The following is a 26,119-nucleotide window of genomic DNA, read 5'->3' on the forward strand; positions in this document are numbered from 1 at the left end:
AAACATACAGGGGAGACAGGATATTTTAAATTTGAAGGAAACAAGTGATACTTTGAGTCTGTCAGGTACCAGACAAACTGCTAGTTCGAGGTAGTTCACAGCTCAACATTAGATTGCAATGCATTCCTTTTTATGGTGTCACAGCTTTGCAAGGCTGAGTTTTTAGCAGTTGCTGTGACCCAAGGAAGTGGCCTGTGAAAATCAACACAGACTAGAAAAGAAGGCATCCATGTCCGATCTTACTTCAAGCTTTGAGAAGTTGTTGCTGTGCTCAACAGGAGCACATATCCCATGAGTAAGTTCCTGTGATTATTTTAAGATGAATTAAAAGTATTATTATATTATTTTTTCTTTCAATTTGTGTTTTTTTAAACAGCTACTAAGTTATTAGGATATAAATATTAAGATGTTAGGATATACATATTTAGCTGTTTGGACCTAAGGAGTTAATTAAACAGAATTGCTGGGCATTTCCTTTAGCCTGAAGGCTCTGTGAAAAGATTACTGAGGCACCCAAGGTACTGTGAACAAAGAAAGTTCAAGAAGCTCTGGAGCAGACAATGAATAGAGATACATTCAGGATGTGAGTTAAGGCTAAAAGGGAAGGGTTCCAGACTCAAACATTCAAGCAGAAGAGACCTTCTGGCTGAATTGAAGGCTAATGAGATGCAGTAATAATAATCACTTAGGTTGGGTCAATACTGAAGAAGGCTGACTTCATTTATTTTATATCAAATGCTATTCAGGTTGGAGTTCAGGGTGACAAAAACCTCTAGGCTTATCTGCAAGGCCACTGTTAACTCTCCACATGGCACACTTGTTATACATTCTCTTTGAGTCCATTAAAATATAACCAAAAAAGTTTATTAATTTTTAAAAATGCTATGTTCAGGGGGCTTCCCTGGTGGTGCAGTGGTTGAGAATCTGCCTGCTAATGCAGGGGACACGGGTTCAAGCCCTGGTCTGGGAAGATCCCACATGCCGCGGAGCAACTAGGCCCGTGAGCCACAACTACTGAGCCTGCGCGTCTGGAGCCTGTGCTCTGCAACAAGAGAGGCCGCGATAGTGAGAGGCCCGCGCACCGCAATGAAGAGTGGCCCCCGCTTGCCGCAACTAGAGGAAGCCCTCGCACAGAAACAAAGACCCAACACAGCCAAATAAATAAATAAAAATAAATAAATAATAATTTTTTAAAAATGCTATGTTCATTTTATGCTATGGGAATTTCACCTCATATTTTAAAAAGGGAGGGGAGAGTTCTATGGATTTGAATTAATAAAACAGCAAACACATAAAGTATACTCTAGTGTTCTAAACACTGGCAAAATCTGTTTAATCTTATAGGGTTAAATACATAAGGGTTAAACATATAAACACCAACAGGCTCCTTATCTCTGTGTGCCTGAGTTTAGGTACTATTATCTGCCTTTTACAGAGGAAGAAACTCAGGCACACAGAGATTAAGGAGCCTGTTGGTGGGCACCCAGCACGGGAATAGCAGAGCTGGGATGTGAACCCCAGTAGTTGGCTGGAGAGTCCATGTTCTTCGCCATTCCACGACACTCCTAGGGCGCCAGCACTTATTCTGTGGGGATCCAGAGGCAGAACCAATACCAAGGTCTTTCTGACACGGAAGGCTGCCCTCCAAAATGGAAGGAGTTCCCCGATTAGATGAGTTCCAGCGGGGACTGGTCAACTGATGTCAGTGCTCAGACAGAGAGGATCACATCCAAAGCTGCACGAGATCATTTCTAAAGCTCCCGTCATATCCAAGACTGATTCCAGCACAGTGTGCAGATAGATTTCTGAGATATTTGCATAAAAAAGTGATACAAAATTTAAAAGTGTAACTTTGTCAATACAATGTACCCTTTCTTCAGAATTTTTAAAACTCTAGTCCAATTTTATCATCTACCCTGACTCAACTGCACATGAAACGTTCATAACAAATCACCCAAATTTATGCTTTCTGAATATTATTTATTATAGAGAGAAACAGGGTTAAAGATACTCTTGGCTGGCCTCCACTATGTTTCCTACTTTTCATATTCTGAGCTATAAAAATATCATACTGATAATAACAATAACAACTTCACTCGTTTCCTCTATGGTAAAATGGGTTGATTAAGCTAAATGAAATTAGATTTCTAAAATACCTTCCTTTCTAGAATTCTAGCCATATTAATGCAGAAACTGATTTTTTAAGATAGATTAGGAGATTTTTTTAAATTTAGTGGTTTAAAAGTACTTAACGTTCTAATGCAATGATATTCAAGTAACCAGACATTATTTAAGTGGAAAGACAAATTGCCAGATTTTAAAAGTAAAGGACTTTATCATAAAAGGGGAGACGACCTCTCAAGAGGAAACCGAATTTATGGAATGTAGTCTAGCTAAGAACTAGCTCACTGGTCACCAAGGGAAATGCAGAAACAACCAACCAACCATTCCCCACCAAGACAAACAGGACACGTACACGCCCATGCACAACTCACTCCAGATTCTGAGAAAACACCAAAAGATTTTTCAGGAAAATAAATCAGACTTCTTCTATTGTTGTAGTTATAAAAAACATTTTTACAATAAAATCAGCCATTTAAAGGTCTCAAAAGGGCCATCATGTGAGGAAAAACAAAGATAGTAATCTCTTTTTTTAAGTATTGCATCTTTTTTAAAAAGGTAATTTTTCCCCAGATCTCATCCTACAGAAAATACTAATGAGTAATTGTACACTACCAAAGAAAAAGCCCAAATAAATCTGATTTTAACATCTACTTATACTTTGTCACCTATTCTTGCCTTCTCCCTCATTAAAAACGTGTCCTACAGTGAAATTAAAAAGAAAACCAACGTAATAATCCACAAGCACACAAGATGCTGATTCAATACTGACTGCCCACTTATAAGAGTCCCTTGCTGGCTGCGGAATGTGCTGCACACAATAGGCAAATCCAGGTCTATAATGAGGGCTGTAACTCCAATCCCATCTTCCACACTCAAGAAAGCAAGTGACAATGTAAATAAGAGACAGGATTATAGGAGTAAGTGAATTAACTCTAATTACTCTTTCTTAAAGTACATCATTTGCAAGCTTTGCTTTGTTGCTTCAAATATTATTTAGAAGCAAAATACTGTTGACATATTCCCCACCTGTATTTTGACACTGACATCAACCACTGCCCTAGAGCAGCAGTTATCAGAATGTGGTCTGAAGACTCTTGCGGGCGGAGGGGGGGCAAGCCTCCCTCTTCCAGCTACGTGTCTTTGTGAGGCCAGATTTTCTTCACCTACTTCAACCAATCATCAGGCAGCAACAGGTTGAATGCAGAATCCCACTGCCTGTGGTTAAGAATCCGCCTGCCAATGCAGGGGACACGGGTTCAATCCCTGGTCCAAGAAGGTCCCACATGCCATGGAGCAACTAAGCCCGTGCACCACAACTACTGAGCCTGCGCTCTAGAGCCTGCAAGCCACAACTACTGAGCCCACGTGCTGCAACTACTGAAGCCCGGGCGCCTAGATCGGGTGCTCTGCAACAAGAGAAGCCACCGCAATGAAGAGTAGCTCCCACTCGCCACAATTACAGAAAAGCCCGTGCACAGCAACAAAGACCCAACACAGCCCCCACCAAAAAAAAAAAAAAGAATCCCACTGCCTTCTCTTAAGCCCACGTTGAGATAACAAAAATGTAAAGCAATGCCAGTCTTTTTACTAAATTGTTTTTTGTTTTGGAATATGTTGTTATTTTTAATCAAAAATATGTTGTTACCATCTAATGAGTTATTACTGCTATTTTAAATTAATAATTAAATATTTTAATAGGTTCTCAGTTTAATTTCTGATAGAGTAATATTGATAGATAAAACTCACATAAACACAAGCTCTTTGAGGTCCTCAGTAATTTCTGAGAGCATGGGGGTCCTGAGTCTAAACAGTCTGGAACTCCTAAAGGACTAGTTAAATAGATCCCACTATATCCCTCTAATGGATTATTATACCCACCATACCTAGGACAAATGTTTAATGAATGACACTGAGAGAGTTATGAAACACTCTGAATAAAATAAACTCATTTTGTTTAAAACTTTGGCTACGTAGATAAATTTTTACAAGGGGGAAAAAAACTAGAGATATGTACAAAAGTGTTAAGACTAAGGATCTCAAAGGCAGTATTTTCAGTCATTTTAACTTTTTCTTTTTCGTACTAAATTGTATTACAGTGGGTGGGGGGACAACCTGGAGTAGCATCTCCCGAAGTGTGTTCTATGGAACGCCAGCGCCAGAGCACGCTCCGGGCAGAGTCCACGGTCAACTCACCTGGATAAATGCTGATTATACCCCTGCGCAGCGATTCTTCCACACACACAACTACACTAAAGGTTCTGAGAAGTCCTACAGTAATGAAACCTGTTTAACAGCATTTCCCAAACTTAGGTGACCAACAGACACCTTTTACCAAATAACACCTATCCATGTAACGTCCTTAGGGAAACACTGCCTTAGCAATCAACGTATCCTATATAACAGTTTGAAGAGGAAGCCTACAACTGATCCTTTATCATTACTGTTAGAAATCACCATGTCACCATTATTTAGAAAGGATGACCTCTAGTACATGACACCTACAAATCCAATTGAGAATTTGGGGGGTTATGTCAAATATATTTTTTTACATTTGTTTTAGTAAAATAATTCTACGAAGGTATAAATTTAATTCATATAGATTCAGGGACTTGAAAAATTCAAGGAAAGGTTTTATTATTTATTTATTTTTTTTGGCCACACTGCATGACACGCGGGATCTTAATTCCCCAACCAGGGATCGAACCTGTACCCCCTGCAGTGGAAGCACAGAGTCCTAACCACTGGAACACCAGGGAAGTCCCAAGGAAAGGTTTTATTTTTTTTTTTCAAAGGAACCCAACCATTACAATTCCATTCATTCATTCATTCATTCATTTATGGCTGCATTGGGTCTTCGCTGCTGCGTGCAAGCTTTCTCTAGTTGCGGCGAGCGGGGGCTACTCTTTGTTGCGGTGCGTTGGCTGCTCGCTGCAGTGGCTTCTCTTGTTGCAGAGCAGAGGCTCTAGGCACACGGGCTTCAGTAATTGTAGCAGGCGGGCTCAGTAGTTTTGGCTCGCAGGCTCTAGAGCACAGGCTCAGTAGTTGTGGCGCAGGGGCTGAGTTGCTCCACAGCATGTGGGATCTTCCCGGACCAGGGCTCGAACCCGTGTCCCCTGCATTGGCAGGCGGATTCTTAACCACTGCGCCACCAGGGAAGCCCCGGAAAGGTTTTAAACAGCAATTCTTAAGTAAAATTTTCTTTGATGAAAAACATTCAGTACGTCGGACCGTAAGTCATTCGTTTAAACGATGCACATCAGTGAGTATTCTCTCGAAGGGGTGACCTGCACATACAGGCTGACACTCCGCCTGCTGAGGGCCTGCTACACCCCTGCCTCTCCTCCACCCCGGCCACCCCAGGCAGTGCTGCCACCTGGGCACCAGGGGGCTTGCTGGCCCGGGTCTCCTCTCTTCCACTGCCTCTCTTTCTTTTTTGGGATCGCAATGAACAGGCCTCACTCCCTCGGTTTCCTCGCACAGGCTGGGCCACTCAGATCATCGGGCTCCTAGTCCTCGACCTTTCTCTTCCTGGAGGCTCTGCATTCCAGGCCTAAGCCAACACGCCTCACACATTCTTTGAAGCTGCTCTACTACTCCAAGACCTACTTACCACGAAACGGGAACCAGCATTTCGTTGGTTTATATAATGATTAATATTATAATGCTGTGTGTGGGCTGTGTTTTACTGCAAATTTGCCTGATTTTCAACTCGTAATGGGTAAACTGGTTTCTGACCATCACTTTTGGAGCTTTAAGCAGTTTGTAACAATGTTTCCAGGGGAAAATATAACTTGAGTTCCAATCTGAATTCCTAATTCCAATCTGAATTCCAGGGGAAAATATAACTTGAGTTCCAATCTGAATTCCTAATAGAGTGATATGAATCGCCTTTTCAGGTCATCTGGGAATCAGAAATGGGTCCCAGGAAACAATACATCAACACAAAGCCAGGTTAAGGCAGCTGAAGAACAGGCACTAGAAGACAGCACAGAGCTGGGGTAGTCTCACCTGGGCTGAGTTCCCCTGACCCAGGCAACCTGAGCTCAGAGAAATAAAATGTGCCTGAGCATTTCAGGAGACAAGATTTCAATCTGACCAGAACCAGACACGGACAGACTTTTGTTAGCCGCCACTGGGGGTTTCCTCAGGTGCCAGGGTTCCACCACCGCCCACTGCACCAGCTTGCCTCAGTTTACCTGTACTTGGGTTTCCAAAAGATAAGCAGGTGCAGTCAGGACTGCTCTATTCCAAGGCAAAGCTTCTGCTCCAAATCCCCATCGGCTCTCCTATACCCCTGAGATGAGTTTCTAGATAAAACAGAAACTTCAGGAAACCCTTTTAGCCTTCTCCCTTCAGGCTTAAACAACCGAAGCCTGGCCTGAGTGGCCCATGTTTGCTTTCTCATCGCCCCTGGTTCACTCTGTCCGTCAGCACTGAAAACCACATAAGCATACACCATTTTAATAGAAAAGAAAAAAATGCAGTGAAGACATACTTGCCTTATGCATTATTTTTTAAAGTAGTGATAAATATATCAAACCTTTCAATACTCAGAAAGGACTAATTCTAGAAAAAATAGGGTCAGTAAACTTTATTAATTGAATAAGCAAATATATATTAATTACTGGCATTTATGACCTTTCTAAAACATTTCATCAAACAAGTATTAATGTTGCAGTTATTATTAACTGAAGTCACCATTGGGGGAGAGGCTATGTTATTAAATTACCCCACTGGTACATCTTCCTCCAATTAGAAAAGGTTTTAAAACGTCAGATTTCATATCAAAAAGCATTTAATTCATTTTCCATTCTAGGCTTTGAATGTTTCTAAGATACAAGTTGCTTCCCTTAATTAAGCAAGAGAAGGCTTCGTACACTTGGGCATGGACCTTTTAAAACCCCTGCCAAATGAAAGTGTTGTATTCAGGAATCATGTGCAGATATTAATGGATATTTACAAACAACTCAGAAGCAAGATCAGAAACGTTGCCAACTTGGGGCTTTATAATTCAGGCTGAGGGATTATCAAGCGACCCTACCATTAACACAGCACTAGCACATGAGGTGCTCAAAGGCTGAGAATGGTTGCTGCCTACCTTTCAGTCCTCCCACCACCGTTCTTCATGACTGTGGCCCAAAGTGAGAGCGGCCTGGGGAGAAAATTAAATTCAAGCCAGTGCATTTTGCTACTTACTAGCTACTCTGATAAACACGTGAAACGCATGGCAAAAAAAAAAAAGATTAGGGATTACCCAAGAATTTTAATTATTTCCGTTATCCTTGTTACTAATTCCATGAGTAATAGGAAACTGGCATGAATTAGTCAAGGTTTTTTAAAGGTAAATATAATCTGCTTGACAGAAAGGCTTTAATCCCCCAAATCAAAAGCTACCCCGTTCCTCAATTAGCCTCTACCTCCCATGTGCTCGCACTGTCTATTGTGAACTGAGTATGCGCTGTCCTTCGCCAGGTGCTGGGGGACAGAGCACAGGGTGCAGTCTCCACCCCGAGGCCACCAGTGATTAAGTCTTCCGGTGGCGGGAGGGGGTGCATCAGCGGGGAGGTGCCGCTGAGGGCTGGGCCTCAGCTGCTTCATCTGAGAGGTGCCCAGAGGACCAAGGGCTCTGGCTAAAATCTCATGGTCAGGCCCACATTCTATTAATACTCTGGCCACATTAAGTCTATCAATACTCAGGACCAGTTTCCTGGGCGTGCCGGGCCCCATGCTTGGTTTAATGCTCTGCTGCCATCTTGAAATTCCTAATAATTTTTGAACAAAGGAGCCCCACACTTTGACTACACAGCTGGTCCTATCAGTATTCGTCATTAACTACGTCTGAGACACACAAAATTAAATGTGACTGGATTCTGCATTTCAGATGGAATAAATTTTGCTCTTTAAAAGCCACTTATTAGACAACCTCATACAAATCATTCTCAAGTTTTACACTATGTACAATTTGAGTTTATGACCTTCAATTTTTTTTTTCTTGGTGGTCCTTAAAATGAAAGTACTGTATTAATACTTTTAAGATTTAGGAAGAGCTCAGAATAAATATGTCTTCACTATACTTTAAGCAGGTATTAAAGATGACATTCATTTTTCCTGTTTTAAAATCCACTTGCAATCTAAAGACATTTCTAAGTGTTTTATACTATGAATTGAAGATTGGGTAAATAACAAACAGTTTAATTAAAGAATAAATCAAAGGACCAGACAAACTAATTTACTTTAACAAAGTACTTTTTAGCCAATTAGTATTAACAAAAATGTAATGAATGAAGAAATGTCATTTTCTAAACTAGTCATAGTTTAAGAATTCTAGTGTTTCTTACAATTCCTTTCATAAAGTTAAGCCCTAGATATTTACTCTGCTGTGACTAGGGTGTCCCCCAATCACTGGGTCTGCAGCATTGTACTAGCTCATTCCTCAGACCACGGGCAGAAATCAGGGCCTGGGGGATGGATGCTTGGCCACAGATGCTCTCAGCCTTTCTTCAGGTGAGAGGTGACAAAAACAAAGAGCTGCATGGCTGGGTGCCTGCAAAGGTTTGAGGGATTGATAAGATTTAGTCCTAAGGAAAGCTGACTGAAGTCCCAAACAATGTTTTGAAGAAAACGGTTTCTTTGTGAGCTAGCAAGTGCCCAGGCTGAATGATCAACTGTCAGGGACGTGTGAAGAAACGTCTCTTTTACAGGGAAGGCTACTTAAGTGCAGAGGATGGACCTTTCAAAGCTCCTTTCAACTCAAAGTCTAAGGTCCTGGGTAGAAATGATATGGGAGATGGGGGTGAAGGAAGGAGTTGGTTGGATGAAATGCCAATTTATCCCGAGAGTAGGAAAAAAAATCAGCAACTTAAAACTGTCATAAGAAAACACTTAGACAACTGTGAAATATGTATCTAATTAAAAAGATGCTCCTGGGAGTGATTATGGAGGTCAAGAGTGAATGTAGAATGGTGCAGCTACTCTGGAAAACAGTTTGGTACCTCCTCAAAATGTTAAACATAGTTATAAGACTCAGCAATTCCACTCCAGTTATACACCCAAGAGAACTGAAAATGTATGTCCACACAAATATATGTCCAAGAGAACTGCACATGCATGTTCACAGCAGCATTATTCATAGTAGCCACGAAGTGGAAAACAACCCAAATGTCCATCAACTGATGAATGGATATATAAATAAAACGTGGTTTATCCACATAGTATGGAATATTGTCTTAGTCGCTCTGGGCTCTATAACAAAATACCATAGACTGGGTGGCTTATACACAACAGAAATTTATTTCTCACAGTCCTGGAGGCTGGGAAACCCAAGATCAAGGTGCCAGCAGATGCAGTGTCTGGTGAGTGCCCATTTCCTGGTTCATAGCCATCTTCCCATTGTATCCGCCGGTGGCAGAAGAGGCAAGGGAGCTCTCTGGGGTCTCTTGCACAGGGGCACTGATCCCATTCGTGAGGGCTCCACCCTCATGATCTAATCACTTCCCCAAAGCCCCCACCTCAAAATACCATCACATTGGGGATTAGGTTTCAACATACGAATTTTGGAGGGAGACAAACATTCAGTCTATAGCAAATATTATTCAGCCATAAGATGGAATAAAGCACTGATACCCACTACAACATGGATAGATCCTGAAAACATCATGCTAATTGAAAGAAGCTAGTCACAAAGGCCACATATTATAATGATTCCACTGACATGAAATGTCCAGAACAGGCAAATCCACAGAGATAGAAAGTAGATTAATGGTTGCCAGGGGGGAATGGGAAAAAGGGGAATTTGGAGTGATTGCTAAGGGATATGGGATTTCTTTTGGGGGTGATGAAAATGTGCTGCAATTAGATACTGGGGATGGTTGCACAACTTTGTGAATATACTAAAATCACTGAACTGCATACTTTAAAAGGGTGAATTTTATGGTATGTGAATTATATTTCAATAAACCTGTTTTTCAAATTAAAAAAGAGTGGATACAGGAAAGGAAAGTCTTCTTTTGCCCTAAAACAATAAGTTCCAGAAAGTACAGATCAAGGTAGACTTGAAGAGTAGCAGACTTGATAGAACAGTTCTTGTCACGAGAGAATGAGACCGGTTCAAAACATATTCGTGGGCTTCCCTGGTGGCGCGGTGATTAAGAAACCACCTGCCAATGCAGGGGACACGGGTTCGAGCCCTGGTCCGGGAAGATCCCACATGCTGCGGAGCAACTAAGCCTGTGCGCCACAACTACTGAGCCGGTGCTCTAGAGCCCACAAGCCACAACTACTGAAGCCCGCATGCCTAGAGCCCGTGCTCTGCAACAAGAGAAGCCACCGCAATGAGAAGCCCGTGCACCGCACCGAAGAGTACCCCGCCCCCCGCAACTAGAGAAAGCCCGCATGCAGCAACGAAGACCCAACGCAGCCAAAAATTATAAAAAATAAAATAAAATTCAGACGTAACTGCTGCAAAGAAAAATTCCAGGAAAAAAAAAATTCATGTCCGACCAAAGGTAAAAAAGAAACACACGCTTCTTCCTCTACCATGCCACCGCATACTTCTCACTGGGGTTCTGGAATAGAAGGAGGTTAACTTTCAGATATATCTTACTGGTTTTTAAGAAGTTCTAAATTCCATGACTTTGAAGTAATTGAATCTTTGCCTAGAACTTTAAAAATAAAAAAGCCTTAGCAACAGATCTTGTGGAAGTTTTTAATCTAATATCATCCTACAGCTAAATGAGAAAATGAACAAAAATCTCTCTAAAACATAGGGAAGAAAGGACCTATCAAACAGGGGACAACTGGATGCTGTGCCCCAACTCCTAGGTGGTGGTGACTCTATGGAAAAACGGGCACCTTGCATCAGGCTGACATGCGGGCAGGGCAGGACTGTCATAGTCTGAAGGTTCCTAACTCTGGCCTTTGCATAGCCTCTACTGGTGTCAAAATGTCACTTCTGAGGGTTCGAGGTTTTTTAAACAGCGCAAGAACATGACACTGCATAAATCATTTCCACCAACTTTGAATCTACATTCTGGAGATAGAATAGCTCTACTAAAATCTAATATCACAAATCAATATCTTAAATTTCAATTATAAAAGATAAATTTCTTAAGTACCCCTGCTCGTACCAAATCATGACCGAAGTATATTTTTAAGAACGTAATGATCTAAAACCTCAATTAATCAGAAGGGGTGAGAAATAAAACTCGATGATTTTCAGAATAACCAAATCTCCTATTTTGTTTCAACTCTTATAAGTGAAAACTCTATCCAAAAAATTACATTTTTCTATCTTAGAAAGCAGTAACGAAAATAATTCAATCCTTTTCTTTCATGTCTTAAATATTTAATATCCTTCAGGTTCCTCATTTTAAACGTTAAGAATTGGTTTAGTAAGCTTAACCAAGTCCTAAAACTGGTATCATGGAATTATAGCATTTTCTAATTCCAATACAAAAATAATGTTATCATATTTCATTAAAAATTCATTTATTGGTCATATTCCTCATACCTAAAACTTAATTAACTGCTTTTTTTGGCTCAAAAATCAAATAGTACTGACCCAGATAATGTATTACATGAATGCCTAAAACTTCCTTTTTAAAAAGAATTTCTAGGAAACTGTTTGGTTTTATGCTTTCTTTCCTGAAAGTAGTATGCAGCCAAAAGCTGGATTCCAGTTAACTGAGGGCTCCAGTTAATCGAGTCACAGCTCTTAAATCGGAATACATTCAGGATTATTAATATTTTATTATTTCTTTAGCAGTTATAGGTCTCATGAAATAAATTTACTTTCAGCAATAAAAATGTTAAATTAAGTGTAATATTTAGGTCTACAATAAAATTATCTTTCCTCAAAGTTGCTTGTGAAAAACAAGGTAAAAAATTAAGCTTTCCCCAAAACCTGAGGATTACAGTTTTTTTGAAAAATGAACTCCAAGTGGTAGCCACAGAGCTACAGCCATCAAAGGCTGATACAGACTTTTATGATCTAATACTCCAATGCTGCAACCAACATAATGAATCCTTGAAAAATTATCTACTAATGAAGTCTTATATCCGTGTTGTAGAATTCAAGTTCCTTTATACTCTGTCTGTGATGCTTTTCTCAGTACGTAACACTTATCTGTCAGGTAAAAATCAGGATGTAAAAACACTATGCTGCCTAAACTGGAACACAGTTATACATTCATTCACAAAACACTGAGTGCCTACTGTGTGCGGATACATATGTGAACAACACAGACCAAAATACCCTTCCACTTTGGGGCTTATGTTCCAGTGAGGGGAGACAGGCAATCAACAGAATAAGTAAATAACAGAGCGTGTTAGAATGGGGTAAGTGCTATGGAGAAAAGAAAAAGTGAAGCAGGGGAGGGAGGATTCAGGGGTTCAGAGAGATGAAATTTCAACCAGGATGGTGAGGAGAGGCTCCACTGAGAGGTTTGTGTGCAAACAGAAAAGTAACAATGAATTTTATTTGGTTTTGAAATGCATTACAAGATTGCATTTATTGGGCTTCCCTGGTGGCACAGTGGTTGAGAATCCGCCTGCCAAGGCAGGGGACACGGGTTCGAGCCCTGGTCCGGGAAGATCCCACATGCTGCGGAGCAACTAAGCCCGTGAGCCACAACTGCTGAGCCCGCGTGCCACATCTACTAAAGCCTACGCGCCTAGAGCCCGTGCTTCTCAACAAGAGAAGCCACTGCAATGAGAAGCCCGCGTGCAGCAACGAAGACCCAACACAGCCAAAAATAAATAAATAAAATAAAAAAAAAAGATTGCATTTATTTTTATTTAATATTCATATAAGCTTTCTATTTTCTCTATTTCAGTTTTCTACTTCCTGATCACTGACGGACTGGAGAGAAGGAAGGCAGTATAGGGCATGCCAAGGAAATTTCTCCTAATATTTTAGTTTACTTGATTTTTTTTGAGAACTACAGCTACAATTAAAGTGAAATTTAGGGTTCTCCATAAAACAACGAATTAATAGTCAAAATGGAATTTATATTACAAAACCTCACATTCTCTCCTTGTTTATACGTTATCTTTCCCCCATTATTTTTAGAGGTAGCTACAGTATGAATGAACAGCAGTTACTAATGTCACACTGTCTTGCAGGATTAAAAATTCAGGTATTAGTTGAAACGATCATCTTTTACAATTAGCCCACAGAAAGTGTCTCCACAAACTGCCTATTTAAATACAAAATTTATTTGTAACATCTCAAAATGAAATCGTTTTATTAGCATTTCATGGAACATTCATGAGACGTTTTCTAACCTGCAAGCTGGAAAAAAAACAACAAATGCAATAGAATAACTGATGTTTAAAATGTGTTTTTATTTGGAAGACTAAGATTCTTAAGCATTATAAATGCACCAAGAAAAGCTTAGAGGAAGTTAGCAAATTACAAAGGACTCAAGCCCTCAACACGTCTTTCACATAAGATTTCTGTTAGTCTGCCAGAATGAAGACATTTGATAGCTGAAATCTTCAGTAATGCTAATGGGCTAATTAATTAGCCCATTTGCTAATTCAATAATGAACACCAAATGTAGGTGAATGGACAAACTTAAGAAAATGTGGATTTTAACAAGAAATATTATCACTGACTAAACTAAATATATTTGAACTGTTCCCAAAATACCCAATCCAAGCACATATTTTTAAGCTGTGTGGGTTTTCCCCAAGAGAAGCAAACTTTGACATTTTTTCTTGGATATATTAGACTTACAAACCTCCATCCCACATCTGGAAAGAACATTCCAAACTTACCTTGATGTAAAATCAAACTGAGAGCAATTAGATACTTAGTGACTGAGACCTGAATTTGACAGAGTCGAAAGAATGTTAGAAATGAAATAAATGAAAGAAGTATTCAAAGTTTATCATCCTGGATGTGAAGAAAGGAACATACAACAAAAGATGCACTTGCCTCTCCTGCCCTTTCATTTGTGAACACCATACTTCTCTTGATATGTCATGCCCAGAAAGAGAAAATGGTAATTCTTTAAAAAGCTTTGCTAAATTGAAATATGACCATTTCATTTGGCCTTCCATCAACCCTCTCTCTCTCAAATTTTTTGATTTAAAAAATCAGAAGGATAGATCCAAGTACTCTATAGACTACACCTAGATTACTTTGCTCCAAGGCCGAGGAAAATGTTTATGATTCCAAGATCCACTCGGAAGCATATATCTGCAATGCGTAAGCTTTTCGTTGGCAAGATCAGTCAATATCAGAGAGCGTGTAACGCTGAAAAGATTAAGCGGTTGAAGGTTAAAACAACAACAAAACAATCGATTCACTAAGAAATATGTTTTTGCCAAGTAACCATAAAATAATTTCGGCCCTAAGGAATCAAAGAGGGGTTTCTCGTTTCTGCACGACCTAAATTACTGTCAGAAAAACTGCACCAAGGCGTCGGGGGTGGAGGAGAGGAAGATTTCTGACACCGGGTGAGACGACGGTCGTAAACCTCATCACAATTTCACCTCTGGGTGAAAGGTGGGAGGGGAGCCAGAAGTTTCAGCCTCGGCTCGTTCGAAAACAGACGTTTAAAAGACCCTGGAAGGAGGCGGAAAAGGGCGAAGACGCCGCGTCCGCGGTAGAGCAGCAGCAGATAATCGGGATCTGGGAAAAGGACGCGGAGGAGTGGGCTCTTATGTAAGCGCACACCAAAAATTGTGCGTGCACCCCCGGCCTGATGCACATCTCGGCACACAACACACGTACCCGGTATCTCACCCCAGGGATGCCGCCCCAGCCTGCGGGCGCTGCCGAGGAAGACTGACCGACGCTTCGGCCCTTCTGCACGTCCCCCCACATCCGCGCAGCCACCAACCCGGCGAGGGTGCGATGGGGGCGGCCAGCTTCCCCCCGGCGCCTGCAGCGCGCGCCCACAGCCTCTTGCGCCCCGACCCAGAGCCGCGCGCCGGACCCCGAACCCCGCGTCCCGACCCGGCTCCCGGCGATCAGCCCCCGCGTCCCTACCCGGCCCCGACGCTTACCTCGCGCGGCCCAGACCCCGCCGCCGCACAGCAGCCCGGCCAGCAGCAGCCAGGCGGCCGGGGCCAGCGCGGGAGCAGGGCGGCGCAGCATCGCTCCGGCTCCCGGCGCCGCGGCCCGCCCGAGGCGGGAGCGGCAGGGACGCGCGCGGGGCGCCGAGCGGGGCTCTCGCGGCCCGGGGCCGGCTGCTTGGCGCCGCGGCGAGCACCGGGGTCCGAGGAGGCGCCGCCGCCGTGACGCTGGGCCGCGCGCGCCCTCCCCTCGGCGCAGGGAGCGCTTCGCTGGAGGCAGCAGCAGCAACTAAGATGGCGGCGGCGCTCTCTCTCGGGTCCGGCGAGGGTACCCGGCCGGGGGCGGGGTGGCGGCGGGAGGGGCGGGGAGGGGAGCGACGGCGAGGCGCGCGCGCGGCGCCCCGGGGAGCGCGCGGGGCGTGGGGTGGGGGCGGGGCGCGCGGGCCTCCGAACCCGCCGGCGGGGCCGCGCCGGGGGTTGCGCTCGAGAGAGGCTGGGAGAGGCCCCGGGGGCTGCACCCCCCCTGTCGGCTGCCGCAGCCGAGGGCATCAACTCCTCATCCCCACGCGCGCTCACAGGCCCCGGAGCCGAGCGAGAGCTACCCTGGGGCCCGTGCCTCCCCTTTCTCCCCTTCCCAACCCCACCCCAAGGAGTGCAGACCCCGCTGGAGGGTGCAGCCCAGGGCCGCTGAGCGCCAACACCCTGCGCCACTTCGAGCAAGTCACGTCGCCTCCCAGAACCTCGGTGCCCTCTTCTGCCAAGTGGCGGTGATGAGAGGGAGCTTGCGGGGTCGTGAAAGGTATTCAAGGCGACGAGGTTAGCGAAACGCGCTTTGTAAACAATCAAGGGCTGCGCAGCACGTGCTGCAGTGGTTCCAGCGCTGGGAGGGAGCTTGCTTGTCCCAAGTCCGTCCTGAATTTGTAACTCAAGATTCCTCCATTTGCTGAAGAAATCCGTTTGTGGCTTTTTAAACGCGGGTTGTGCAGGTGACCCTTTCTAGATCTTAGTGTGATGCTAACGGTCCCTTAGAAATGCAGAAATCCAAATGGATGAAGAAGGGTCCCTTCAGGGCTCTTGGGTCCTCCTCTTTTCTTCCTGTCCTGGGGTCCCTGCCTCCCCCCCGACCCCTGGGGGCGCCTCACACTAGCGGAAAGGACCAGAACAGTCATGGATGGTCTCCTGAGTGCCAGGCACCGTGCCCTATGAGCCGACTTTATTGGCTTCATTTTGCAGAGAAGGAAACTAAGGCGAAATGACTTCCCTAGCTGAAACAAATACTGCAAAAAGCTCAGCCCTCAAGGATAGGGCTGGCATTAAGGAGACACCCACAGCAAAGGTTAAACAACGATAAAATGTTAATTATTCAAGACTGCTGGAAGAGCTATTAAAGGTGATTCACCACACAGTGATCGTCCTGGCCCTGTTTGCTGAGAGGGTCTGGCCGGCTGGTGGGCTTTGTGGAGACCAGCTTGGGCTGGGGTGAAGGAGGGTGGGCAGGCAGCCTGGGAGGCTGGGAGGAGAATGAGTCACTCAGTTTGTGGAGAGCAGAGGACTTATTTAGGAGAGTAGTGGGTGAAGAGCCCAAAAAGGTAGATCAAAGCCATTGTGAGGTGCCTTAAATGTCAGGATGAGGGATTTGGACCTAATCCTACAGGCCACAGGAAGACCTTGGACAGCAGTGAACAGAGGTGTGATGTGACCTTGGAGGGAGTTTCAAAGCAATCTGCGATGGAATATGCTCTTCCCTGTCCTTTGTCCCTCAAAGTCATCATCCACCAAAGCCTGAAGACTCCACATCTCATCCCCCTGCCCATCCCACCCCTGAGTCCAAGAGGACTAGACTCCCTTGCGTAGACCCCTCCCCCCGGCACCTGCCTAGCCCCTGCCATCTCCAAGCCATGCCCCCCACTCCTTCTCGCCAGCACTGCAGAGTCATCCTCTCTGGATGTTGCTATTGCTTCTGGGCCTTCCTGGTTCCCAGTGGCTCCCTGCTGCCACCTCATCAGGCCCAGACAGCTCTGCTGGGCTTCCCACCCCTCATGCCTGGGCCCCACCCAGCTGACCTCAGGGCCCACTGTCTCACCACTCTCTGAGTTCAAGTTCATTCCTTCCCAGGGGCAGCATCACGTGGCACACCATCCCCAACCTTTGCCCTGAGCCTCAGGTCCTACCAGTGTACTTTCTGGGCTGCCTCCTCCAGGAAGTCCTCTGGACTATCAGGCCCTCGCTCCCCAAACCCACATGCTCTTAACCCAACAATCCAGGCTTCATAATCTGCTACTTTTGCTGTTGATTGACTACTCCACGTGTGTCCTCTTCTTCTCCACACTATTCTAGTGGGAAGGACCCAGATGGTACAGTCAGACAGCACTGGATGGGAATTCTGGCTTCTGCTACTACGAATGACCTTGGACAAGTTACAGAACCTTCTGAATCTCTTTCCTCACCTGTGAAATGGGATAATGATACCTATTTCCTAGAGTTGTGAGAATTAAATGAGATGATGCAATTAAAGTGCCTCCTAGAGACTAATATACAATAGGTCTAAACCTATGGTAGTTTATTCTTTTCCTTCGAGCTCCTAGTGTACTGCTGAACATACAGTAGGTCCTCAATAAACACTCGTTGATGAACTAAATGAATTGCTGTGTTAGTTTTTTATTATTATTATGCAGATCACATCTCAGAGAGTAAAAAACATAGCCTGTAGGTTTCCAGGGACCTTGGAGATTTACAAAACATAAAATCAGAAAGGCATAATCTCAGAACTATGTTTTGAGTCAATAGGCTGATGCCAAGAGGGAAAATGTATTCAGTTCTATAAGCAACACAAACTAAAGCTCTTTGGTGTCTGGAATCCTGATCCCTTTATCTTCTCACCCACTCTGTCCCTTAGAGAACCGGAGAGATAGATCTAAGCAGGTCCAGCAGCAGGTGGGCAGGCAGGCGGCCCCAGAGCTCAGTGCATCCTGCACACGCTGAGATATTGCCCACAGGACAGTTAGTCCAGCTGCAAGGCTCAGCTTGAGCGTGTTGGAAGCCAGGGAAACCAGTGAACTCACTCTTTGGTTGGCCTGACAATAGCCTCAGCCATATTGGCACTTTTCAGAAGTCTCCACGTGATGGATTAGTTAATCCTCAAAATGGCCCTGAGATGGGGATCGATCCAAGCTGAGGCTATGGGTAGCAGAGAGGGTCCTTGCCTGAGCCAAGCCAGCTGCTGACTCAGCAGCAGCTCTGGGAGCCCTGGAGCGGGGGAAATGAGGCACCACCCAGGCCCATCCTTAGGCGGCAACTGGGAGGTTGAGCAGGTGGCCTTGTCAGCCAGGCAAGGAAGACTTGATCTTTTGAACGTACAGTCAGCCCGTCTGTGCAGTAAGTAGAGAGGACACAGAATTTCCATGGTGCTGCATCTTTTGAAATGGCTTTTGCTAATCACAATAGCCTAAGCTTTTTACCTGGAAGTGACATATCACTTATGCCTCCAACAACCCTTTCCAGAAGGTACTTTTATGGTTCCAGATGAGAAAAATGTAAAATTTGCTCAGCTCATTGCTAGGAAGAAGGACACCTGGGATTCAATTTCATGTCTGAGCCCACACGATGCCTTCGCCCCTACAGGAAATTACGCCCAAGATGCAAAAAAAAAAAAAAAAAAAAAGCCCTGCGCGGGATCCCACAACTTGGAGCCAGCATGCCCCTCCACGTCAGACCCTCCAGCTGTCCGAGGCCCCGGAAGGCGTTCCTCATCCAGGCTGGCGTTCCTCACCGGGTTGTTCATTCCCAAGTCCAGAGGAGAAACGGATGAAACGAAGGCTCGTGCAGGAAGGCTCTTTGCCAGAAGGCCGAGTCCTTCTCTGGTGGGCGGGTTATTACTATTAACACAGCATGTGCTGCTCAGCCAGTGTTTACGGAACCCCAGCTGGAGGCAGGTAAGCCATCGCTGTGGCCGCTCTCCTAATGATGTTCTTGGGGGCAAACCTACTTCAGGGCTGAGCGGGAGAAGGTTGTGAGAATCTTGATGAGAGCTACAGGTTACAGATTCCCTGAAGGACTGAAACCACAGCCCCAGCACCACCACCAGGGTTTCCCGAGGCCCTGGGAGCCAGGAGGTCTGGCCCCATCGCTGCCTTCTGGTGGCCTGGCCAGGTCACTCCATTGCTGTTAGAAGGGATAATTAATGAGGGACGAGACGATGTGGGCTTCAGAGCGGGAACTCTGGTGGGACAGACCTGGGCGAAACCCGTATCTGTCCACTTCCTTCCCTTTTATACTATTTCCATTTAATCTTTTTTTTTTAATTTATTTATTTTTGGTTACCTTGGGTCTTCATTGCTGCGCACGGGCTTTCTCTAGTTGCAGCGAGCGGGGGCTGCTCTTCGTTGCATTGCACGGGCTTCTTAGTGCGGTGGCTTCTCTTGTTGTGGAGCACAGGCTCCAGGCACGTGGCACCCTAGTAGTTGTGGCACATGGGCTCAGTAGTTGTGGCTCGCGGGCTCTAGAGCTCAGGCTCAGGAGTTGTGGCGCACGGGCTTTGTTGCTCCGCGGCATGTGGGATCTTCCCGGACCAGGGCTCAAACTCATGTCCCCTGCACTGCGCCGCCAGGGAATTCCCTCCATTTAATCTTACATGGTTATATTAAATATTTGCATGGGTCCGAAGTCAAATCTAGAAAGCAAGATGCTCAGAGAAGTCTAGTTCCATTTCTGTCTCTCTTCCCTCCTGTCCCCTCCTCCCCTTGAATATGACCATTTTGTCTTTTTTGGTTTATCCTTCTATTGTGGGATTTTTTTTTTTAATGCAAGTGAATATTTAAATATGTCTCTCCCTTTCTTAGATAAAAAAGCAGCCTATCACGGGACTTCCCCGGTGGCCCAGCGATTAAGGCTCTGCACTTCCACTGCAGGGGGCACGGGTTCAATCCCTGGTCAGTGAACTAATATCCCCCATACCATGCAGTGCAGCCAAAAAAAAAAAAAAAAAAAAAGCAGCATATTGCACCAGATGTTCTGCATCTTGATTTTTTTTCACTTAGTAAAATATCCTGGAGATGGTTCCATCTCAGTATACAAAGAGTCTTCATTCCTTTTCATAGATGCATAGTACTCCCTCATGTGGCATAATATTGTAATATAATAAGAAATCCATATTTGGCCTTTGTCCCTGGATCCTAGCACAGAGCTCCTAAATCCCTTGGAATTTCCTGGGTGATAGGAGCACCTTTTGTTCTAACGAGGTGACTCTTGGTGGGCTCCTGGATAGTTTCAGGATGAGGGCCAGTCACCAGAAAGACCAAGCCATGATTAGAAGCTTGGAAATTTCAGCCCCACTCTGCCCCAACCTCAGGGAGAAGGGGGCTGGAGATTGAGTTAATAATCAATCATGCCTACATAATGGAGCCTCCATAAAAATCCCTGAACTACAGGATTCGGCGAACTTCTGGGCCAGTGAACATATTCACCTGCTGAGAGAGTGGTGCACCCCAACTGCACAAGGACAGAATGCAGCTCCTGTACTTGGGACCTTTCCAGATCTTGATGGAGGTACATTTTCATCTAGCTGTTCATTTGGATCCTTTATAATATCCTTTATAATAAACTGGGAAAGGTAAGTCGGGTGTTTCCCCGAGTTCTGTGGGTCATTATATCAAATTATTGAAACTGAAGGGGGGGGTCACAGCCAGGTCAGACAGAAGTGTGGGTAACCTGGGGACCCACTGCCTGCGATTTGCAAAAGAAGTAGGTGCGGCTGAGCCCTAACCCATGGGGTCTGCACTAACTCTAGGTAATTAGTAGATTAAGTTAATTTGTAGGACACCCAGTTGATGTCCATAGAGAATCAGAGAATTGTTTGGTGTGGAAAACCCACACATTTGGTGTCAGAAGTGTTGTGAGTAGAGGGGCTTCCCTGGTGGCACAGTGGTTAAGAGTCCACCTGCCAATGCAGAGTCCCCCTACCAATGCAGGTTCGAGCCCTGGTCTGGGAAGATCCCACATGCCACGGAACAACTAAGCCCCTGAGCCACAACTACTGAAGCCCACTAAGCCTAGAGCCCATGCTCTGCAACAAGAGAAGCCACCATGATGAGAAGCCTGCGCACCACAATGAAAAGTAGCCCCGCTCGCCGCAACTAGAGAAAGCCTGTGCGCAGCAACAAAGACCCAATGTAGCCAAAAGTAAAATTAAAAAAAAAAAAAAAAAAGTGGTGTTGTGAGTAGAGAGTTTTCCTTCCTGCGGACACACTGGAGTTTATTTCATCAGTCCCCTAACTATGGGTTGTTTCAAGTCTTTTGCTTTTACAAAGAGTGAGGCAGTGAGCCTTTTTGTATTTTTGCCAGTTGTACTGGTTTCTCCCTCTGTGGCCTTGGGTAAGGTTCTCCACCTCTCCAATCTCTGTATCTCCATCTGTAAAATGGAGATAAGTCAGTGCCCGCCTCCCTGGGTGGATGAGAGGGATAGAAAAACCAACGCACGACATCAGCTGTTATCATTATTCATTTCTGTCCATGGCTCGGGGCTTTACGTCTCTCTGGCAGTGGCAGAAACCCTGACTTAGGAAGGGGCATTCCTGTGGTCTCCAGGGAGTCAGGTTGGGGCACGTGGGTTTGGGTTAGACTCTCTCCAAAGCTTTCTATAGCTCTCCATTTGCAAAGGAACCAGGAATTCCCACACATGAAGCATCGGCTATCTCTGGCTGGTGAAATTTTCCAGGGAAGGAAAACTCACCTTGACACAGAAGCCAGGCAGCTCACTTTTGCACCCCCAACAGGGACAGGGATTGAGCTTTCCTGCTTATCCTCACTCCCAAAGGTAACACACAGCCTTTTCTCCTCTCTTTGGATGGGCTGCCAGGGGATGCACGCGTGCCACTCACTTCTACGCCGTGGAGAGGAGGGGGTGGCTATTTTATTCTGCAGCACCAATCATACATCCAATGCACTATACACACACACCACATATGGGCAAATGTGGTCCCTCTAAGGGCACACAAGCCAAATATGATGTGCCCTGTCTGCATACAACACGCTGATGGAAAGGACTACACTGGGTTTCCAGGGAGGAAGGAAAGGCGAGGGCAGAAACTGCCCAGAGGAAACACGGCCACCGTTTGGGCACAGTGGAAACAGCACCAAACTTGGGTTCTATCCGTAGCTCCAACATATTTCCTAGAATTACGGGGGAGGTTGTAGAATAAAGTGGTTTAAAAAAATGGGAAGGTTGTCTTACTCACACGGTCTTACTTCAGATATACCTGGGTTCCGAGTACTAGCAGAAAAGACCAGACAACCTAGATACTCTGAGCTTCAGTTTCCTCATCTGTAAAATGGTCATCATCACCATCGTCATCATCATCACCCTCCTTTAGATTTTTTTTTTTTTTTTTTTTTTGGCCACGACATGCAGCATGCAGGATCTTAGTTCCCTGACCAGGGATCAAACCCATGCCCCCTGCAATGGAAGCTCAGAGTCTTAACCACTGGACCGCCAAGGAAGTCCCATACCTCCTTTAGATTATTGTGAGGATCAAGTGAGAGAATGCATATAAAGGGTTTAGCTCAGTCTGAGACACATATTAGATGCTCAGTTAGTGGTAACTGCTCCCACGATGATGACGATGGTGCTGATGATGTATATGAATGTACTTGAGATGTCTAAGGAGTTGATGATGGTTATAATGACTACTTTCATGCAGCCCTTTAGATTTTGCATCTGTTTAGCATACTTCCTTTCTCAAGGGCATCTGATGCATTTGGGACTCACAACAATCTCCCTCATAGGGGTTTTTATTTAACTGATGGGAAGCAGGAGTTCAGAGAGGTTGAGTGACTTGCCAAGACCATGCAGCATAGAATTAGCAGAGGTTCCTCTGGCCTTTTTGTGTTTTTTCCTGGACCAGCAAATGACAATAAAAATCAAGAGCCAGATTTCAGAAATTCTGGCTCTTTCAAGCCTCCAGCTCATTTAAATGCTCAGGGATACCTTTTTCCCCTCCTTCCTCATCTGTGTAGCGGGGATTAATCACCCCCAGAAATCAAGAAATAACAAGCATGACTCACATAGTGAGTGTTTGCTGTGCACGAAGCATTCTGTGCATTATCTGGTTTCAATGCTAGCAGCAATCACGCGCAATGAATACCATGATTATCCTGCTTTTACAGAGGAGGACGCTGGGGCTGAGAAAGATAAAGTAATTTGCCCCAAGGTCACAAAGCTCAGTGGTAGAGCCAGGATTCAAACCTAGATCTGTCTGGCCCTAAAGCTGAAGCTCTTACCCACAGCATCACTAGCTCCCAGAAACTGCTCTGATGGTGAAAGTTTCTGCAAGACCAGGAAAAGTCAGAGGGGCATCCAGACGGGAGAACTGCTTGGCTGATCTCCGTCCTGTCCAATACCTCTTCCAGCTCTGGGAGCTCCTGGTATGGTGGATGGATGGTCAGGACTGGCCCTGGGTCAGAGCCCTAGGCATCTTCAGGGCCCAGAATATCACAGCGAGCCACAGGGCTGGTGCTGCCCCCTTCTCTGTTCAGCAGGCAGGAAGGACCAGGGGAGGCCTAGGGAGGGACTTCTGCTCCCGCCCCTTTGTGCCCTCCCTGGGGCCTCTTGTTTCCAGTTACCCCTGGGCCTCAAGGGGCAGCAGGAAGCCCTTTCTCCTCTCCCCTGCGGGCCTCAGTTGCTGCGCTGGGCTTCCAGCATCTGAAGGCATTGATTTAGGGGATGCAAATGAGGAAGCCGACTGTCAGAGGCAGACAGTCTCCCCGACACCAACCCATGGACCAACCGCACAGAGGACCCAAGAATTCTCAATGAGCCCTGCCGTGGCTGGCTCAGCAGGAGGCAGGCAGGAGGCCTGGCACAGCCTGGGAAAGGCAGGCAAGCAAATTTCAGGAAGGCGCTGGAGCGAGAAGGGCCTCCCTCGCCCTCCGCCCAGGCCCTGGGGGGCAGGGGCACCCTAGCGGCCTGGAGGGGAGGGGAGGGGGCCAGCTGGGGAGTCTGCTAATCCTGCTCCCACCCTGGACCCCCAGCTGCACAGGCCCAGCTAGGAGCCCGCATAGACGGGCGAGGGAAGACTACCTGAACCGCAGGCCACAGGCTCAGTCCATTCCTGTGTCCCGGGGGCAAGACCTGGGAGCTGCAAAGAAGGAAGAAGCAGATGGGGCGGCCAAGGATGAGGACGAGGAGCCCCAGACGCATGGTGGGGGGTGGAGAAGGTGGAGGCTCTGCGGGGCGGCAGCTGGGCCGGGGATGCTACGTGTTAGGACAGAAGCTCCGGCTGGCTGCCAACAGGCCCGAGCAGGGCACCTTGCAGCTGAAGAAGACAAGCACGGGCAGAGGAGGCTCCAGAAAGCTGTCCCTGGGGCCGAGGAGACACAAGGCCGTCAGGCCTGCGTGCGGAGAGGGCAGAGGAGCTTGTATCTGCCCTTCTGAGGAGGGTTGCCACCTGCCCCCGGACTTGACCGCCACCTCAGGAATAAGGACGAGAGATCCCAACACCGGGCCTCAAGTTTCCAAAGCCGAACCCATCCTGCCCCAGGCCCAAAATAGTTGCCACTTGCATGTGAGTCATGCCCTAGTCACCAGACTCTCTGCCATCCTAGTGGGGGGGGTGGTCAGCCAAAGCCCCAGTGTCAGGACTTGTGGAAAGCTCTGGATTCCTTACTCCTTCAACACCCTCATCTTGCCCACAGCTCCAAAGGCCAGCCTGGTGCCCGGCTCTGGATGGGCTCCAACTAGGGTGCCTGCCAAGCATCCCCCCTCCCCGAGTTTCCCCCTCAGCTCCCCTCAGAGCAGGGTGAAGGGGAAACGGATGTTAATTTGCTCGTCTTTGCTAATTTGAAAAGCAGCATAAACAGCGGAGCTCAGTCGCATGGCCCTGCTGAGGGTGTAGTTTAGGTCCAATTATGTGCTATTAGTGCATTTGCTCTGTGTTCCCGTGGCATATTAATTGCAGATTTGGTATTGTGGCAATTAACACAATTATGGGCTCCATCTCTCTTCCGGGAGGCCACAATCCACGTGCTTTTGGCCAAGGAGTTGGGCTGGTGAGATGGAGGGAGATTCCCACTCGGGAGAATGCCCGCCATTATCGGTAGAATGTGTCTCTCCAAAATTCGTTATGTTTAAGTCTTAACCCTTAGTAACTCAGAATGTGACCTTATGTGGAGGGGGGGCGGTCTCGACAGAAGTAATCAAGTTAAAATGATGTCATTGTGGGTGGGCCCTAATCCAATATGACTGCTATCCTCATAAAAAGGGGAAATTTAGCCACATAGAGGGAAGATGGATGATGTGAAGAGACGTGGGAGAAGACAGCCATCTACAAGCCAAGGAGAGAGGCCTGGAGCAGATTTCCCCTTCACAGTTCTCAACAGGACCAACACTGCCAACACCTTGATTTTGGACATCTAGCCTCCGGAACTGTGAGAAAACGAATTCGTTTTTTTTTTTTTTTTTGGCTGCACCGCACGGCTTGCAGGATCTTAGTTCCCGACCAAGGATCGAACCCATGCCCCCTGCAGTGGAAGCATGGAGTCCTAACCTCTGGACCACCAGGGACTTCCCTAGAAAATGAATTTCTATTAAGTCACTTATGGTGTTTGTTAAGGCAGCCCAAGCAAACTCATAGACCCACCTCTATCCTAGGCAGAGTTCCCCATGGGGGACAAGGAAGGCTTGGGGAGTGGACACCAGTGATGCCGTCTGATTAGAAGTCTTGAGAAAGACTCAGCAGCAATAGCCAGCACCTCCCTCCTGCCCAGCACCTCTTCCCAGGGTTTCCCATCACAGTGGCCTCTGTTCTCCTGGCCCCTGAGCCTTTAGTCTCCACAGCACTGCTGTTGGAATTCCTCTGCACCCACCTCTAATTAGTCACCTGTCTGGCCAATCCTGGATGCGTCACCTCCTTTCCCTTTGTCATCCTCTAATCTTAATGACTCAGGATTACTTACCTTGTAAGGTAAACAGAGTATGTGT

The 26,119-nt window shown here is 46.0% G+C and overlaps 1 protein-coding gene and 2 long non-coding RNA genes across 6 annotated transcripts in view; 2 read left to right on the forward strand and 1 right to left on the reverse strand.

Moving 5' to 3' along the window:
• The window catches only part of CLSTN1 (calsyntenin 1), a 79,114-nt gene extending 63,687 nt beyond the window's left edge, over positions 1-15,427 (reverse strand). For 3 of the 4 annotated variants that reach the window (XM_036846532.1, XM_036846514.1, XM_036846522.1), the window contains exon 1: positions 15,139-15,420. In XM_036846532.1, coding sequence (XP_036702427.1) covers positions 15,139-15,229 — 91 coding nt within the window. In that variant the 5' untranslated portion in view covers positions 15,230-15,420. Of the gene's footprint in view, positions 1-15,138 lie in introns of all 4 variants that reach the window. The other variant, XM_036846539.1, reaches the window with a different exon arrangement.
• Positions 15,428-15,585: 158 nt separating this feature from the next.
• Positions 15,586-17,766, forward strand: LOC118892222. Its single transcript, XR_005019261.1, has 3 exons — positions 15,586-15,963; positions 16,381-16,537; positions 16,802-17,766. It is a non-coding gene; the product is annotated as an uncharacterized LOC118892222 (long non-coding RNA).
• Positions 17,767-18,832: 1,066 nt separating this feature from the next.
• Positions 18,833-21,151, forward strand: LOC118890900. Its single transcript, XR_005018899.1, has 3 exons — positions 18,833-19,079; positions 20,574-20,691; positions 21,114-21,151. It is a non-coding gene; the product is annotated as an uncharacterized LOC118890900 (long non-coding RNA).
• Positions 21,152-26,119: the final 4,968 nt, after the last annotated feature.

Source organism: Balaenoptera musculus, chromosome 1 (genome assembly GCF_009873245.2).
Source record: "Balaenoptera musculus isolate JJ_BM4_2016_0621 chromosome 1, mBalMus1.pri.v3, whole genome shotgun sequence".
Lineage (NCBI taxonomy): Eukaryota > Metazoa > Chordata > Mammalia > Artiodactyla > Balaenopteridae > Balaenoptera > Balaenoptera musculus.